General features: G+C 40.5%; 1 protein-coding gene across 1 annotated transcript; it reads right to left on the bottom strand.

Moving 5' to 3' along the window:
* Window positions 1-709: 709 nt before the first annotated feature.
* On the bottom strand, window positions 710-11,120 carry LOC104399594 (copper-transporting ATPase 1-like; the record flags this gene model as incomplete). Its single annotated transcript, XM_010022539.1, has 12 exons — window positions 11,013-11,120; window positions 7,866-8,355; window positions 6,412-7,146; window positions 5,896-6,087; window positions 4,737-4,900; window positions 4,097-4,258; window positions 3,421-3,497; window positions 3,052-3,277; window positions 2,021-2,112; window positions 1,471-1,598; window positions 1,148-1,302; window positions 710-844 (listed from the first exon to the last, which is right to left on the bottom strand). Coding segments are annotated over exons 1-12 (2,664 nt in total), but the record flags the coding sequence as incomplete, so codon positions are not given.
* Window positions 11,121-15,380: the final 4,260 nt, after the last annotated feature.

Below are 15,380 nucleotides of genomic sequence, written 5' to 3'. Positions count from 1 at the left end.
AAAGTAAAGCTCAGGCAAATTATGCAAAAGCCAAGATTAATGACTAAAAGGACTAATTAACTAATTAAGTTCTGTTATACACTGCACATACCCGTAAGCTGTTTTATTTATAGGACTTTTTCCTAAATAAGGTACCACATGCTATAACTTTTATGCTGTAATGTAATAAAAGATACTCTATTGACAAATATCTACAGTAAAAAAGAAAGAGGATATGAAGATTGCTTTCTTGGAAATGAATCATTTCTAATCAGAAATAGTCATGAACCAAGAAATCTGATCTAAGCAACCCTAAGGTACAAGTTAGGATGATCCTGATCTTCCTCTGTAATGAAGATGAATCCCACTGATTTCAAAGAGGAACTAAAACAGAGCTATGCTAACAAAACTTGATACACAATTGGAGCTTGTGGCACAGGAAGCTTGTGTTCCCCACAGAGAAGGGACAGGAATGGGAAATTTTGATGTTAAGTGTTTACTTTTTTAAATTAACTTCTTGTTTTTAATACTAACTTTCAGGAATTGATCCATGACTGTAAAGTCTCTTTAAGTATAAATGTAGGATTGGTAGGGTGTAAAAAATATAACAACAATAACTATAGCCACTGCCTGCAAGGATAATTCAGAGAAGGAACCACTGCAGTCTAACAGACTTGCAGGCTAACTATTTATTAAACATTTCAGAAGGTGTTTAAGGAGACTTACTCACCAGAAAGTATTTTTCTACTATTTCAAAATCCACAAAACCAATTATAATCCAGGCAAAAAGGGTAACCACAGAGACAGCCACAATGCAAGGAACAAAGTAGCCACTAAGTTTGTCTGCAAATTGCTGTATGGGAGCCTAGAAAGGAGAAAGATGTCAGCTCCAGCAGCATTATGGTTACTCTGTGCCTTCAGACACAGATACAGTCAGAGCTGCTGTTTGCAGCACACTTGGCACACCACACTGTATAATTATGTATTTGCTTAATAAGACGATGAGACTTGGAGCTGTAGATTGCATCAAAGTCCTTATTCAGCAAGATACTTCATTATGCAACTGCAATTCAGATCTAAACCATCTTAATCACTCTTCAAGTGATTCGTGATGCTGATGCCCAAGTGATAAGCCAAAACCCAAATGCCTCATTTGACAATACTCTACCTTTGAGGTCTGGGCCTCCTCCACCAGTTTAACGATCTGGGACAGAGTTGTATCAGCTCCAACATGGGTTGCTGAAATCAGCAGTGACCCATTCTGGTTAATAGAACCTGCAATAACTGTATTGCCAGGTTTTTTAGTCACAGGCATTGCTTCACCTAAAAAAAAGGGCAACAACACAAACTAAGGTATATTTTACAGGAATATTATCATAGCTACCAGCTCCTAACACGCAAGCAGAGGAGTGAGAACATGAGCTTCAGCTTCCCTTCTCCAGATTCATTTGAAGAAAAACGTTTTTACACTGGCAAAAACCAAATGCTTACCTGTGATGAGAGATTCATCTACCATGGAGTGTCCTTCAATAACACGACCATCCACTGGAAATTTGCCTCCTGGGATCACTTTGACAATGTCACCTCGTTGAACTAGTTCGACATCAACTTGCTCTTCACTAGAATGATGTATAGGGTTTTTAGTAAGAGATTGTCAGCTGAAGTTACCCGGGCAAAAAGACTTGTCACTACACACAAAGTATAATCCCACTGGTTGACATTGTAAAAGTATATAAAAATTGCCAGAAGAAAGGCCATTTTAAAGAGCACTATGATTATTTTATCATCATTTTAGTTCCTCTCCAGTTGTGAAAATCCACTATTTTTCTTATCACAGTCAAAATTAGCAAGATTCCAATAAAACAAACAAAAGCAGAGTTATTTTTTTTCCTGCATTTTAACATTTATATCTGGCAAAACTGCCAGCAAATGTGAAGTTATTTGTTCCATAGTTCTATAGAATGGTAACATTTGTCTGAGAATTAGGCACATTAACAACAAAAAAGGAACAACAGAAAAAGCAAATGACAAAGCAAGATACCTTAAAAGAACGTTATCGGGCCCCAAGGTAACAATAGTAGCTTCAGTAGCTTGTAATGAAATTAGTCTTGCCAGTGCTTCTGATGTTTTACCCTAGAATAATAATTTTCATGTTTTTCTGACTATGCTATTGAAAGAAATTGCTGGGTAAATGACAACTGCATGTGTTGCAATTTACCCTGTTAAAAAGACTTTCTTCAAACAGACTAATATTAAGTCATTTCATATTGTTAGTAGTTACTGAAGATTTTACAACACAGAAGGTTAGAAGAACCTAACAAAGCTTGTTCATGGGACTTGTTTTAAGGTACACAACATTCTGAAATGACTCTCAGTGTCTTGCAGCTCGTAGATATGATGGCTTTTATTTTACTTACCTTTGCAACATGCTCTAACCACCGGCCCAAGGAGATGAACACAAACAGCATAGGAGGTGTGTCAAAGAAAGTTACAGGGTTCACTTTTGCTTTCTCAGCCATTGCAACTAGAAGAATAACAAGTGAGTACACGAAGGCAATGGTGGTTGCCAGAACAATGAGCACATCCATGTTTGCAGTTTTGTGCTTCACTGCTTTGTAGGCCTGGATATAGAAGTGCCAGCCTCCAAACATCTGTAATAGGAGCATCAGTTGTATTTATACATACACATATTTATATACATATACACACACACACGTAACACGTAGCAGCAGCATTTCTGTAAGAGAGGGAGACACCCATTTCATCTGTGCTATTTGCCTTCTGCATCTCTCCCTGAAAAAAAATTCCAGCTCTAGCCAAGGGCTCTGATCTCTACCATAGTACTCTTGAGTCTTCTCACCTCCACAACATTCCACCAGCTCCTCCCCATGCCCACCACTGCTGCCTCAGATGCTGCACAGCACCTCTACACTGACTGGCCTGTCCCTAGAACCACACATTTTAGCAGAACCACCTCAAAAGCAACTTCAAAGGCAATTAAATCACCATAATTACAGTCAGTTTTCAAATTTTGAAGCCAAACAAACTAGGAGTTGTCATATTCCCACTTACCTGTACTGGGACACAGAGTAAAAAGGAGACAAAATTCATAACAGACAATCCTGGTAGGAGCTGGTATTCCAGGACCATTGAGGAGTGAAGAGCCTCCATTTCCTCAGTGCTCATGTTGTGATGTGCGTGAGCATCTGAAAGCTGACTGTTCACCACCATCATGTAGATCATCAGCCCCATGACAGGGATGCAGAAAACCAGACTCACAACGAAAGACCTTTTCCACCTCAGATTTGAAAGAAGAAAAAGAACTGGTTTGCAGTCCAGTGGGTAACATTTTAGCTAAGCAAGTCGGCACACACATAAAAATATCATCACTTTTGCTGTTGATTAAGAAAGAAGAATGTAAGCATGTTCAGGAATACTTACTGCCTTATTTCCTGCTTGTGATCTAGGTGACTCGCTGATCTATCTTTTTTGACTAACGAAGTAGTGAAGCCTAAATCCTAAGGGGAAAAAGCATAATAATGGAAAAAAGAGAACAGCCTATTTTTGAAGACACTGTGCTCACAAAGTTACTGCCACGTAAGTGATGGTGTCAGCCTTACATTGACTTTATTACCATTTCTAGTATGATTGTTACTGGTTTTATTTACCTTGCAAAGACAGAAAAGCAAACTGATGTAGAAATCAGCCTTTCTGGAACACTAAAATGCTATTCTAAAATGTGGGTTTTTCAACATGGTTTTTCCTGAAGCACAAAAGTAAGAGATATTTAGACAGAAAGCTAAGAAATTGATTTCATTTTGATCTCTCTCCTGCTACATGGATGTGCTTTATTTTTCTGCAAGCCTATAGCTGGTATCTTCAACTCTACCATAGCCTGGCTTTCCTAGTATTTCTGCATAAAAACATAGGTAGACCTAACAGAGCCTTGCTTCTGAGTCAGAACACACATTATCTGCAGAACCCTGCACTATGAAGGCAGCAGATGGAAGGAGAGACAATTTTTCCTTTAAGTCTTCCCTTTTATTCTGGGGTATTTAACTTCTCAGTGAAAGGACACTGGATATTTTATGGGACTTGGTGCCTTCACCAAACTTACCTTTACCACTTGTATGACATCTCGTGGCCCTATAGTCTCAGGATCATATTTGATGTGTGCTTTGTTGGTTGCCAGAGCTACTGAGCAATATAAAACACCATTAGTCTTCATGAGGGTGGATTCTATTTTGTGTACACAAGAAGCACACGTCATTCCTCTCACCTGGAAAATAAAGATTCCTTCCTGTTACCAAAGCCACAGGTGACTCAGTAAATGCATCTTAAAAAGTAGGAAAAGAAAGAGTGCTTCTGACTATCCTGAATTACTTATTGCATGTTTCTGGGGTTTGAAGCAGTGAGATGGAGCTCTTTAGTTAAGGATGAGAGCACGATAGAGGAGACAAGGTTATGAAGCTCTCCTGGCTCTTGAAGCTCAGAGCTTGGCTTACAGCGAGTTCAACTCAGCTACTGAAAAGTAAAAAGGAAATTCCTGAAATAACCAGAGTAATCAAAAATCCCACAGGAATATTTCTCCGACTTAGTGTGGTAGAACTGAGCCAGCACAGTTTGCAGGACAGGATTAGTTTGTGACACATACCTGATGCACTCTTTATTCTTTGTAAATTAAACTCTAATATACAATGAACACTTTAGGAAGCGGACGCTTATACAAGCACATCCAAGTTTAACTACTAGCTTACAACAAGTTCCAGAATTCCATCTCCTTCACCACAGTTTTCCATCACGGTAGCTCCAAATCCCAGTTCCCGGATGAGCTCTGCAATCGCTGACGGGTGTATGACAGCAGGATTATACCTCACTTCTGCCTTCCCTGCCATTAGGGCAACAAGTATGGAATGTATTCCTAGAAAACAAAACGTGGGAATGGCAGATGATGTTTAAAAGTCTCAGTGCACTTCCAGTAGCAGGGTGGCACAGCAGCAGCTGACTGAAATTGAGACAGCTACCACAGCATAAGTACAGAGAAAGAAAAACATCATCAGATGCAGCACCAATGCAACAAAAGGACTTAAGCATAGGTGTGGCAGGTGAAGTATTACCCCACATGAGTTGCATAGTTTTAACAGCCTAATTACAGACATTCCAGCTATGCTATACGAAAAGATTATCTGGTTTAATTAAAGAAATTCCTCTAAAATACAGTTCTGCTTATTTTTATGATCTGCATTTACCATTTCTAAAAGCCGTTCCCAAAGAGAGAACATGTATGAGAAAGGGCACATCTAACAATGTGCATCCTACTGTACACCAAGGGAAAAGGATTTGGATTCATCCGTTTTCTAGGATGAAAAAAGATTAAATTCCAGGTTATCTTGGAACACATCCATCTTCATTACAATAATTAAACACAGTTTACATGAACAACTCTTCATTACATCACAGTTATGCAACTTTTTGTCCCTGCAAATGTAATCATCACTGACAGAAGACAGACACAGTTGTCCTGACTTGCAGAGCTAAAATTAACTTATGTCTCTTTAATCCGTATTACTACTGTCCTTCTCTAATAGCTCCCTTCCTAACACAGGCATAATGCTTCTGCCTTTCACCTGGGCATGCCCCTCCAGTAGGAAAGACTTAGTTTAGTTTCACAAGGATCCATATTTGATCCTTATATTCTTTTGGAGCACTCCACCTCCTGCTTTTGCAAAGGCATTCTTCTCTAGACACAAAGCAGGCAGAACAGTACTGTTTTCATCCTATGTTCTCACCCATGAAACACAGCAGCAATGGCACTTCTCTTCACAACACACCCATTAAAATGCTGTACCAAAGCTAGACGGAGTCTTTAGAAGAAACACGTGGAAGTTTAACAGATTACACTGACATGTATCTTACCATCTTCTCTCCTCAGATTTCTCTCAATGTTGGCCACACATGAAGCACACGTCATTCCTGTGACCTGGACATAGCACTTGGATACAGTCTTTGTCTCTTGTCTCACAAGATGGGCTGGTGACACTTTGGAGAGAGGCTCAGTTCTGTGGGATTCCAGCTGCACTTCAGGTGAGGGCTGAGCTGAAAAGGAGACTGCAATTCAGGACGTTGTGAACAGCCACTGCAATAAGGGATGAGCTGGTACTGCCCCAGCCACAAATACATGCTGCTGTAAATCCAGACCAAGAACGGTATTTGTACATGCCCCTATTTCCAGGTAGCTCAATCATTTTTAATTAATCTGCTATATTAAAGGAAGTGCACGTGTATTTCATTATCTCACTGACAGTGAAGATAAAAAGCTTTTCTTGGCATGCACGAAGAATGTGTCAACTACTAAATTTCATCTTGGGTGGTACCAAATTCTAAACAGAACTGAACAATCCTTTTAAATGTCAAAGTTTAATACGTCATTACCTGGTAAAGATGCATCAAATCCCATATCTTCTATTGCAGATCTCAAGTCTTCTGGGCACGTTTGCAGAGGGTCGTATTCTATAGTCCCATTATGGTTTGTGAGAGACACGTGAATAGATTTGACACCTGCCTTTTGGGATACGACTCCCTCAATGGACTGCACACAGGAGTTGCAAGTCATTCCCTCGATATTTATCACAACGACTTGAGTAAGTGGCTGGCTGGCATCCTTCAAAGCTGGATGAGGAGACTTCAGGGGAGACACCAGCGTGGGGAAAAGTGCTACGTTGTCATATTCCTCAGGAAGGCTGACTTTAAATGTCTCTGGAGACACTGCCTCTATGGCTCTTCTCAGTACTTCTATGCTAATTAAGTTTGGGTTATAGTTTATAATAGCAGATTTCTTCTCTAATGAAACAACTATACTTGTTACTGATGGGAGTGCTGATATGGTGCTCTGAATATTGAGGACACATGAACTGCAGTGCATGCCATCAATCCTGAAGACAACTGTCTTTGTGTCATTCATATTTGAGTTTTCTTTCAGTGCTGTCTCAGAGCCTTTGGTCTGAGTATTCCTCAGCCTCTCCAGGTCAATGGCACTGAGCTTGAGGGGTTTAGGCTGCTTTTTGAAAGATGCTGTGAAACCAGCAGCTTCAATTTGATGCTTTATTTCTTCTGCTGTAATCAGATGAGGCTGGTAGACAACAACAGCTTCCTGATTGTCCAGGGACACTGAAAATTAATAAGTGTGCATTACTGCCCTAAGCATAAGCAGCACATTGCCCCCAGAGCAACAGCATTATCAAATGCTTTGAATGCTTGAAATGATCAGAAACCAAACTGCAGTGGAAAGGAGACTGGATTGGTTTGGTAAACATCAAACAATTCACATCTTCAACCATTTTTTGCCTACTACTACAACAATTTTCCACTCCTTCTCCTCAGGTTTTTTGCTCTTTCCCCAGGACTTTCACAAATGACACTATTATTTCTTACTAAATTTATTCTTTTATCAAGGGCCCGTGGCAATACATTTATTCCAAAGCTATTCATATTTTTCTCTTGCCTTTAAGATACAATTGCATACATGCCAATATTAATTCTTAATTGAACAGAAAACAAAGCAAGATTAATTACAACACACCAAGACATCTGGTATTAGAAATTTCAATAACTGGTAATAAAATTACAGAACATGACTACTCCAGGCTCCCTACCAAAATCCAAGGCAACCACTGAATACTTTCACACATGTAACAGCAACCACCTTACCACAATTTGGACCCCTTTCTTACTTCCCAGTCCAAATTAAACATGTAACTGAATACCAAGTACCACAAGACAGAGTGTCACACTAAGCTATCTAATTGGCATATCAAGATATGTCCGTGCTGCTGCTGAGGAACAGGTTGGTCAACTCCGATTTACATCAAACTACACAAAGGTTTTACCTTTAATCCGTTGAATTCCCTGCAACTTGCCAATCTTCCCCTCGATGGTGCTGGTGCAGGAGTGACAGGTCATCCCATCTACTTTCAGGCGCAGCACAACGCTACTTGCTTGAGACCAGCCGGAACCTTCACAAGTCCCAGGCGTTACCTCTGGCGCAGGGATATTTAAATCCACTCCTGGGACCATGTGCAACACCTGCTTGCCATTTACAAGGGAAGGAACGAACGTCACCACGGCAGTTCTTTGATCAGAGGATATTTTAACATCCACAACACCTTTGTTCTTCAGTAGCGCGCTACAAATCTGTTTAGAGGTTAGGGATGACTGAGTAGGAATCATAAGAAAGATCGTGTCAAGTAGAACAGGTTGTGGGTTTGAATCAGGTAATGTAGCATCAAATCCCATGTCATGTATTGCTTCCTGCAGCGTTGCTGGAGCCTGCAGTTTTGAGTCATAAATGATGACTGCATTCTTATCCTCTAGAGATACCTGGTGAGAGAAGAAACCCAAACCAAGTTAGTGAGCTGCAATACTGAGAGATGAAAATTAATACCCTGCATGAGACTAGAAACAACTGCCACTTGCATACATCAGTAATACTTATCCAGTATAATTTTATCCAACACTACTCACCTTGAGGAGTAAAGCCACACCAACAGCCACCATAAAGTAACCTCTGCTCGGCTGTGCAACACCACAGCTAGAAAGAACAGACTTCCCCACCCCAGTTTCAGCATCTTTACAAGTCTGTCTGGCCGCTTTTACTTACAACACCCAGACGGCATCAGCACATTTAATGAAACTTCCAGAGCCAAACTCTCTTGAACCATGATGACTAACCCAATTCAACCCCCAGAGCAAAACAGCCCACAGAAAAAAAACCCTCTAATCACATGCACAATTCTGCAGTTGGTAGGAACTACCCTCAGGCTACGAGGATGGAAGAAAACACTCTTTGAAAAAGAGCACAGACATAAGTAGCAGTGAAAGGAGCTCAGTGTTTCCAGGCATCGCAGGCACAGGCTGTCAACTTGCTCTGAGCAAAAAGGTGCATCAGACTGCACAGAACAAACTTCAGTTTCAAATGTGATAGACAACAAACATGAAGGAAGCTGATTTTCCTCCATCTGTGCATTTTGCTGATCCAGAGACCTCCTGATTTGGTGCTAACCTTTCACATCACATGGTCCAAATACCCTCAATTTAATTTGCTCCCAACTGATGATACAGCAAACACAATTATTGCAGTTTCCAAAAGGGAAAACCGATGCCTGCCAGAGGCTGAACACATTATCATTCAATTCTACCTTTCCTCTGGGCAAAGATACGACTTAAAGAGCAGAGTCACGATTAGATTAGAGGAGTTAAATCACTGCAAGAACAACCTTCCTTCATTTTTGTCCCATTTATGTGCCTCAGCAGAATTAACAACACAGACGTTTATTGGTTTCATTGCAGCTGGAGGCAAAATAGCCTAAACACAGCTCTGCTTGTCTGCATCAGCCACCCAACATTCATCTCCTGTGCTGACCTAATCCATAATCACTAAACAAACCCCTGGTTTACTATTCCCAGGGATTTTTCTGAAACTTATAATCTGTTCAATTGAAGTTCTGATGCTGTAACGAGCATAATGACTAAATATGATCTCTTATAGTCCTGTTTCTTAAAGTCCTGTTCTACTCAGACTAAGTTTTTGGAATACATTTTCTTGCCAAGAGTGGGATTAGAAATAAGTTTTTACCTTTGGGTAAGGTATTTACCTTAAAAATACAAAACTCTTAATACTCTCCTTTTAAAACCTGCTTCATTCCTTATGTAAAGGACACTATAGGATGCACGATGTCTTCAAGCAACTTGAAGCATGAATCTCTCCTCCTTCTCCTATCTCAAGTCACCTGCACGTTCTCAGAGATCTGCTGGCACAATAAGGATTCAAGGCTGATGAGATAATATCTTTTGCTTGGAATAAGGGAGGAAGGAAGGATTCTGAAGTCAGATTATTTCGGGCTTATTATTTTACAGGTGTTTTAAGCCTTCACTTGACTTCATGCTTGTGGACACCTGGTGATTTATCTGACTGTGCCATGCCAAAAACGTTAACAGTGGTTTCCCTACTTCTAAAAGGGTCTGTTCAGTGATCCGAGGATCTGGTGTCAGAGCAGAGCCTCCTGTCATGTTAAAGCTCCATGCTGAAGGGAGATGAAAAACGATGGGTCTTGTAAATACTGTAATGAAACTGCCATTTTCTGTTGCTGCTGCTGTTAGGACTGTTCTTTCTAACACAAGTTAGGTCACAAAACTAAGAGGAATCTCTCAACTTTTAAATTGCTTCCCTTTTCAAAACTACTATAAAATGATGTATTGTGTAGGAATAATCAGCTCACACTGGAATATTCTACAACCCAGTATTCTGCCCATGACAAAAAAAATACTAACAAAATATTGGTATCAAACCAGATCAATGAAGTCTGGATTAAGGGCAAACCAAGTAGCTCTGGTAACAGTTCGAGACTACAGTTCTGCTGCTCTTTCTCCCTTTTCCTCACAAACAGAACAAAGGAGAGGAAACTTCTAATGCTTGAAAGAGCTGGCTAGACTCCTTTGTCACCTGCATTACCTGCTACTCTCATTTCATGAACCTCAACAAAAGCAGCTTTAGTTTTCATGGTGGGTCAGCTACCACACAATGAACCGGACACTTCAAGCCCACAGATGCTTTTCTAGCTGTGCAAGTGACCTGTGTGCACTATGAGTTTGAAAGAAAAGGCCTGGAGGCTTGTGAGCAAGCAGACATTTGTTCAGTGTAAGGGGTAAGGACAGCTTGTTTTTCTCCAGTGTAAGCTCTAGGGCTTGTGCTTTATCTTACTTAAAAAATTGCTTATTCTTGCCTTTTGTGACTTCTTATTACTTCACAAACCTGAATTAATAATGAAGCAGAAAATTACCTAAGAGTAGCAAATAATGACTTAGCTCCTACTACAGTAAAGTGGTCACTTGCTTTTCTGTTACACCAGGAACACACTCATGCACTTCTAACATCAGCTTCCCATCTTTCGACATGTTTTCTCCCCTTGGTGCATACTTTGTCATGGTTCCTCATGTAAGACCAAAGCTTTGTAAGAAATAGTGATAGTGTCACTTACTTTGACGTTATGGATGCCATCCATCCTCCCAACATGCTGCTCAATGGTCTGAACACAGGAATTGCATGTCATCCCCTCCACACCGAGGACGATGGATTCCACCTCCATTGTGAAGCTCTACTCAAGTCTTCGCATTGCTGTTGGCCAAAACCAATTCAAACAGTTGTTCTTAAATTGTTTCACAAGGATTGAAACCAAAAAGGGGTTTAACAGATGCTTGATGCTTGGCTACACTGGAAGCAACAGCAAACTTCAATGATTAACTGAGCGGCTGAAGTTAAGCACATGCTGAACTTGTTTTTTTACCATGGGGACTTATCTGGGAAAAGTAAATTACATGAAATATTAACAATGTTTAACAAAATTAGTTTTCTTGCCCCTTGGTGACATTTCAGAACTGTTCCCTATTATAGAAGGTCTGAACGTTTCTGGTTTCGCTTTCAGACACGCTTTTACAAACCATGTAAGAGTACAAGATGTTTCATCATAGAGAGAGGTTTACCTCCCTGATGCACAAAACTCAACACTGAAGCTTCATCAGCAAGTCAAGACAGTATAAACCTCTGAATGAGTGAAACCTTCAATAGATTTCTATCAGCCACCAACCTGTGGGAGAACTTGGCTCCCAGCAGAAGAGGATTATTTTAAGCTAACTTCATATGGTGGGTCCTTTCTCAGGCTCGTCTGCACACTCAGAGGTACAAGGTAGTTTTAAAACCACTATAAAGCTACCCAAGACATACTTTCATGTCACTGTATTGCAATGTGCTCCTCACTGCTTACCTCAGTTCTTCCATAAGGAATGCTCAGTCCATACAGAGCAAACAAAGACATTATTGTAACTGCACTCACAGAGCAAGGACTGTTCCCACAAGGCTGAAGTACAACTGAAGTTTCAAGAAGTACTTGACTTACAGCGTGTTTCATGAGCACAGCCACACACATACAGCAAACTAAAACGAGACACAAGAGTCTATCACAGATAGAGTCAACCTGTCCTCTAGTCAGGCTTGGACAGAAGGGAATTTAAACACACTGCAGGTACATGATCAGCTCGGAACTGCCCTGACAGCTGCACTATTACTGTGTTTTGACAATAAATATGAAGTAAGGACACAGTGAGGCCGTGAGCTGCTACCTAAAAATAATCAAAGGTTGGCAAGATGTTGCCTTGCATCCTTATATCTGTCAAGTGTGTTGAGCTCCTGGCTATCTTCCCTGCTCTTTGGTTTAAGAGACTCAAGCTGCAGCACAGTGATATGTTAGAGGAAACAGCATTAAAGTCTTTTCTAGAAGTCATATGCCAATTGAACAGCAGCCACACATGTGAGATGGTGAACTAGTGCTGTTGAAGTGACTACAGCAGCCACCAGCACTGCTACTGAATGCCCACCAATGCATAAAAGATTTAACTGATTAGATATGTAAAAATAACTTATAATTGGGTTTTTTTAACATCTATTATTGCAGTTTGTTATGGACAAAGCATTTCCTCCCTTTTCTCAGCCTGTTTCCTTGCCTTTGTGCTGTTCATTCCACATACAATCCCTTCCACCCTTTTTTACACAACCTCATATTTTCCTGTGTAAAAGGCAGTACGTGGAAAGACAAACAGGGATTATTAGAGCTATTCTACCTTAATAGCCGAGATAACTAAACAAAGTTTGTAAAATGACTTCAAATATGATGGATGATATTTACAGAAGTGCACAAAAATACTGTGATTGCAGTAATTGAGGACCACTCAAAAGCATGTTAGAATCCTATTACGCCAGCAGAACATCCCATTTATGCTTCAAGCGTGTGCTTCATACAGACACAATCTTTCCTTTAAATAAAACACATCTGCTCTTTGTGTTTGGATTTAAATAATAAATCAAAAGCAAACAAGCTTCAGTCATTGCACCCACCCGAGAAGGGTTTTCTATTGGGTTACTGAGGTTTTCTGACTGCTCTCCTGGGACCAACTGGCACTAGGCACTGTGTAAGCACTGGAGAGAAAATCCTGTCCTAGAAGAGACTCTAATTCAAACAAGGGCCTAAGAGGAGTTCACTTTTTCCTCCCCTCAAGGCCCCAGAGCACTAGGACTGAATCCAGAACTTCTATCTTGGAATTTATCTGTTGGATCACACTGCCTCTTCTTTTTGTTCTCTGGCTTTTAGCTAAGCAGCACTCCAGGATCACTCTGATACACACACCCTCAGCAGTTCTCTTGGTGGGCAAGACGACAAACAAGGATTGTTACTTGTTTTATTGCAAGTTGCTAACAGCTTTCACACCATCTTTAAAACCAGACTGTTGCCTAAGGACTGAGATGCAGCCAAAACTAAAGGTAGGAAAGGAGCCATCTGTAAGCGGTGCTGCCTCTTCACACCAGTCACACTACATCACCTACACTGAACTGAGGAACAGCACGTTCACAACCTCAGCTTTCTGTACAGCCTTACTGAGGTTTCTGAGGACCAAGCTGTCTGGAATTCCAGTGCTCCCGATGCTTTAAAGAGCTGTTGTCCTCAGCAGAAAGTACAGGGTTAAGACACAGCGCCTGTAAGTCTACACACATCCTTTTTCCTCCCCTTACAGAATTCCCAGCATAAGGAGTTACATTTAAAAGCTAATACATGGTTACATCTGAGACAGTGTTTTACCTTGTTATATTCCATTTCATTCCTAATGCTCTGCCTCCCTCACAGTGCTTCCTGGTAGGAATACTTTGGCTAAAACTTGAAAGAGCTCTTTTTGTCATAATTTCCTCCTCCTGTCAGCATTAAAGTAAGAAAACCTCATGACTAAGCAGCCTGAAAAGTACTTGTTACACCAAGAAGTTACGACTAAATGCACGCAAGAGGCGTACAAATATTGACAATATAATCCTAGTTCTCCTTTTGTGTGTTAATATTTCACCAAGTTCACAAGAAAATGGATGCAGAAGGCAAAAGATCTGCACGAGGCTGTGTAACAACCTGCGTGTACTACAGCAATGGCTTGAACTTGGAACAGCTCATGTCCTCGCTCCATCAATCACTATCTCTCTCTGTTTGCTTTCTCCACCCATTAAAAAATATACATAGATTATAATGCATATATATACATCAGCCCAAAGGGAACCTCACTGTAGAAGTGACAGTTAATAGTTCTGGGATGATGCAGCTGAAACCATCAACAATATCTAAAACTTCTGTAATATCTAAGAAGTTTTCCAAGTGACAACATGTATTTTACAAGCTGACACTGAAGATCTCAGTTATTACCACTCACTGCGAAGGCAAATGACTGCCAATAAATAACTTTGTAATTCAGAGTTATCATGGACACACTCTTCCAAGTGAGATGCTAAGTAAATTATGGATCACACATTGTTTTAGGGAAGAGTAATAGCTTTGTTCTTAACCAAAGCATTGCTCCATCTATAAAACACCTTTATCCTCAACTAGTAAAGAATTTTAGGATGAGATGAGGCAAACAAGTGGCAGCCTCTCCCCATCCTTTCATCTAACAGTTGTGTATTTAGAATACAAGAAGGCAAAAAGCTTCAACTACTGCCTGTTTTGGAGTATCACCTACAGTGGCTTCATTTTACAAGGCACCCTGACTTCGAACAAACTTTGTATAAGCTTTCTGTATCCTCTTATATACAATTTACTGCTTAATACCTTTAGAAACTCCCATTTTCTGCTCCCTTTCATTACTTTCACCTTGTTTGGCAGTACTCAAGGCAGCAGCACTTCCTTGTTTGTACATTAACACCATCAATGAAGCAGCAGAGCCCTAGAAAGAACCTGGCTCTGCGGTAGGGCAGAACAGGCTATGTGCAGAGCAGCAACACTCAGCAACAGAGCAGGAGGCTACAAAAGATAATTCAACCAAAAACAATCTTTGGGAATAGACGTAAAGTCTTTGCATTGTTTCTTTCATTTAGGCTTAACACAGGCTTGGGCTGCCTGGGTGCAAGTTAAAATCCAGACATCCAATTTCATTGAAGAAAGTCAACTGGTGTTTCCATTACGTGAATGATGCAACAGAAAGTGAAACAATTTCTACTTCCAACTGCAGATTCTTCCTATAGAAAGGAAAACATGACAGTGACCAAGCACAAGGAGAAACTCAGATTCATGTCTCTAAACAACTCTTACGTTCTAACAGCAGTCTAAGTGAAGTATCTGAACCAGGCAAGGCCTGATGAAGACAAAGTTGTCATTCACAGCATCACACTATCAAAAAAAAGAAAGGGAAAAAAGAAAACATGAGCAATGCAAAGAGGAAGTTACAACGCTTGTAAGAACCCACTCTCTTTACTCCACAGAACACTTTAGTCCTTCCAGGGTCTGAGCTAACCTCGGCACCACAAACAAGCTCTGTGCCCGTTC

The sequence above is a fragment of the Nestor notabilis genome, unplaced genomic scaffold (genome assembly GCF_000696875.1).
Source record: "Nestor notabilis isolate BGI_N333 unplaced genomic scaffold, ASM69687v1 Scaffold36139, whole genome shotgun sequence".
In the NCBI taxonomy this organism is placed as follows: Eukaryota; Metazoa; Chordata; class Aves; order Psittaciformes; family Psittacidae; genus Nestor; species Nestor notabilis.
The sequence above is the reverse complement of the archived record's forward strand: the minus strand, read 5'-3'. Positions and strand labels throughout refer to the sequence as shown.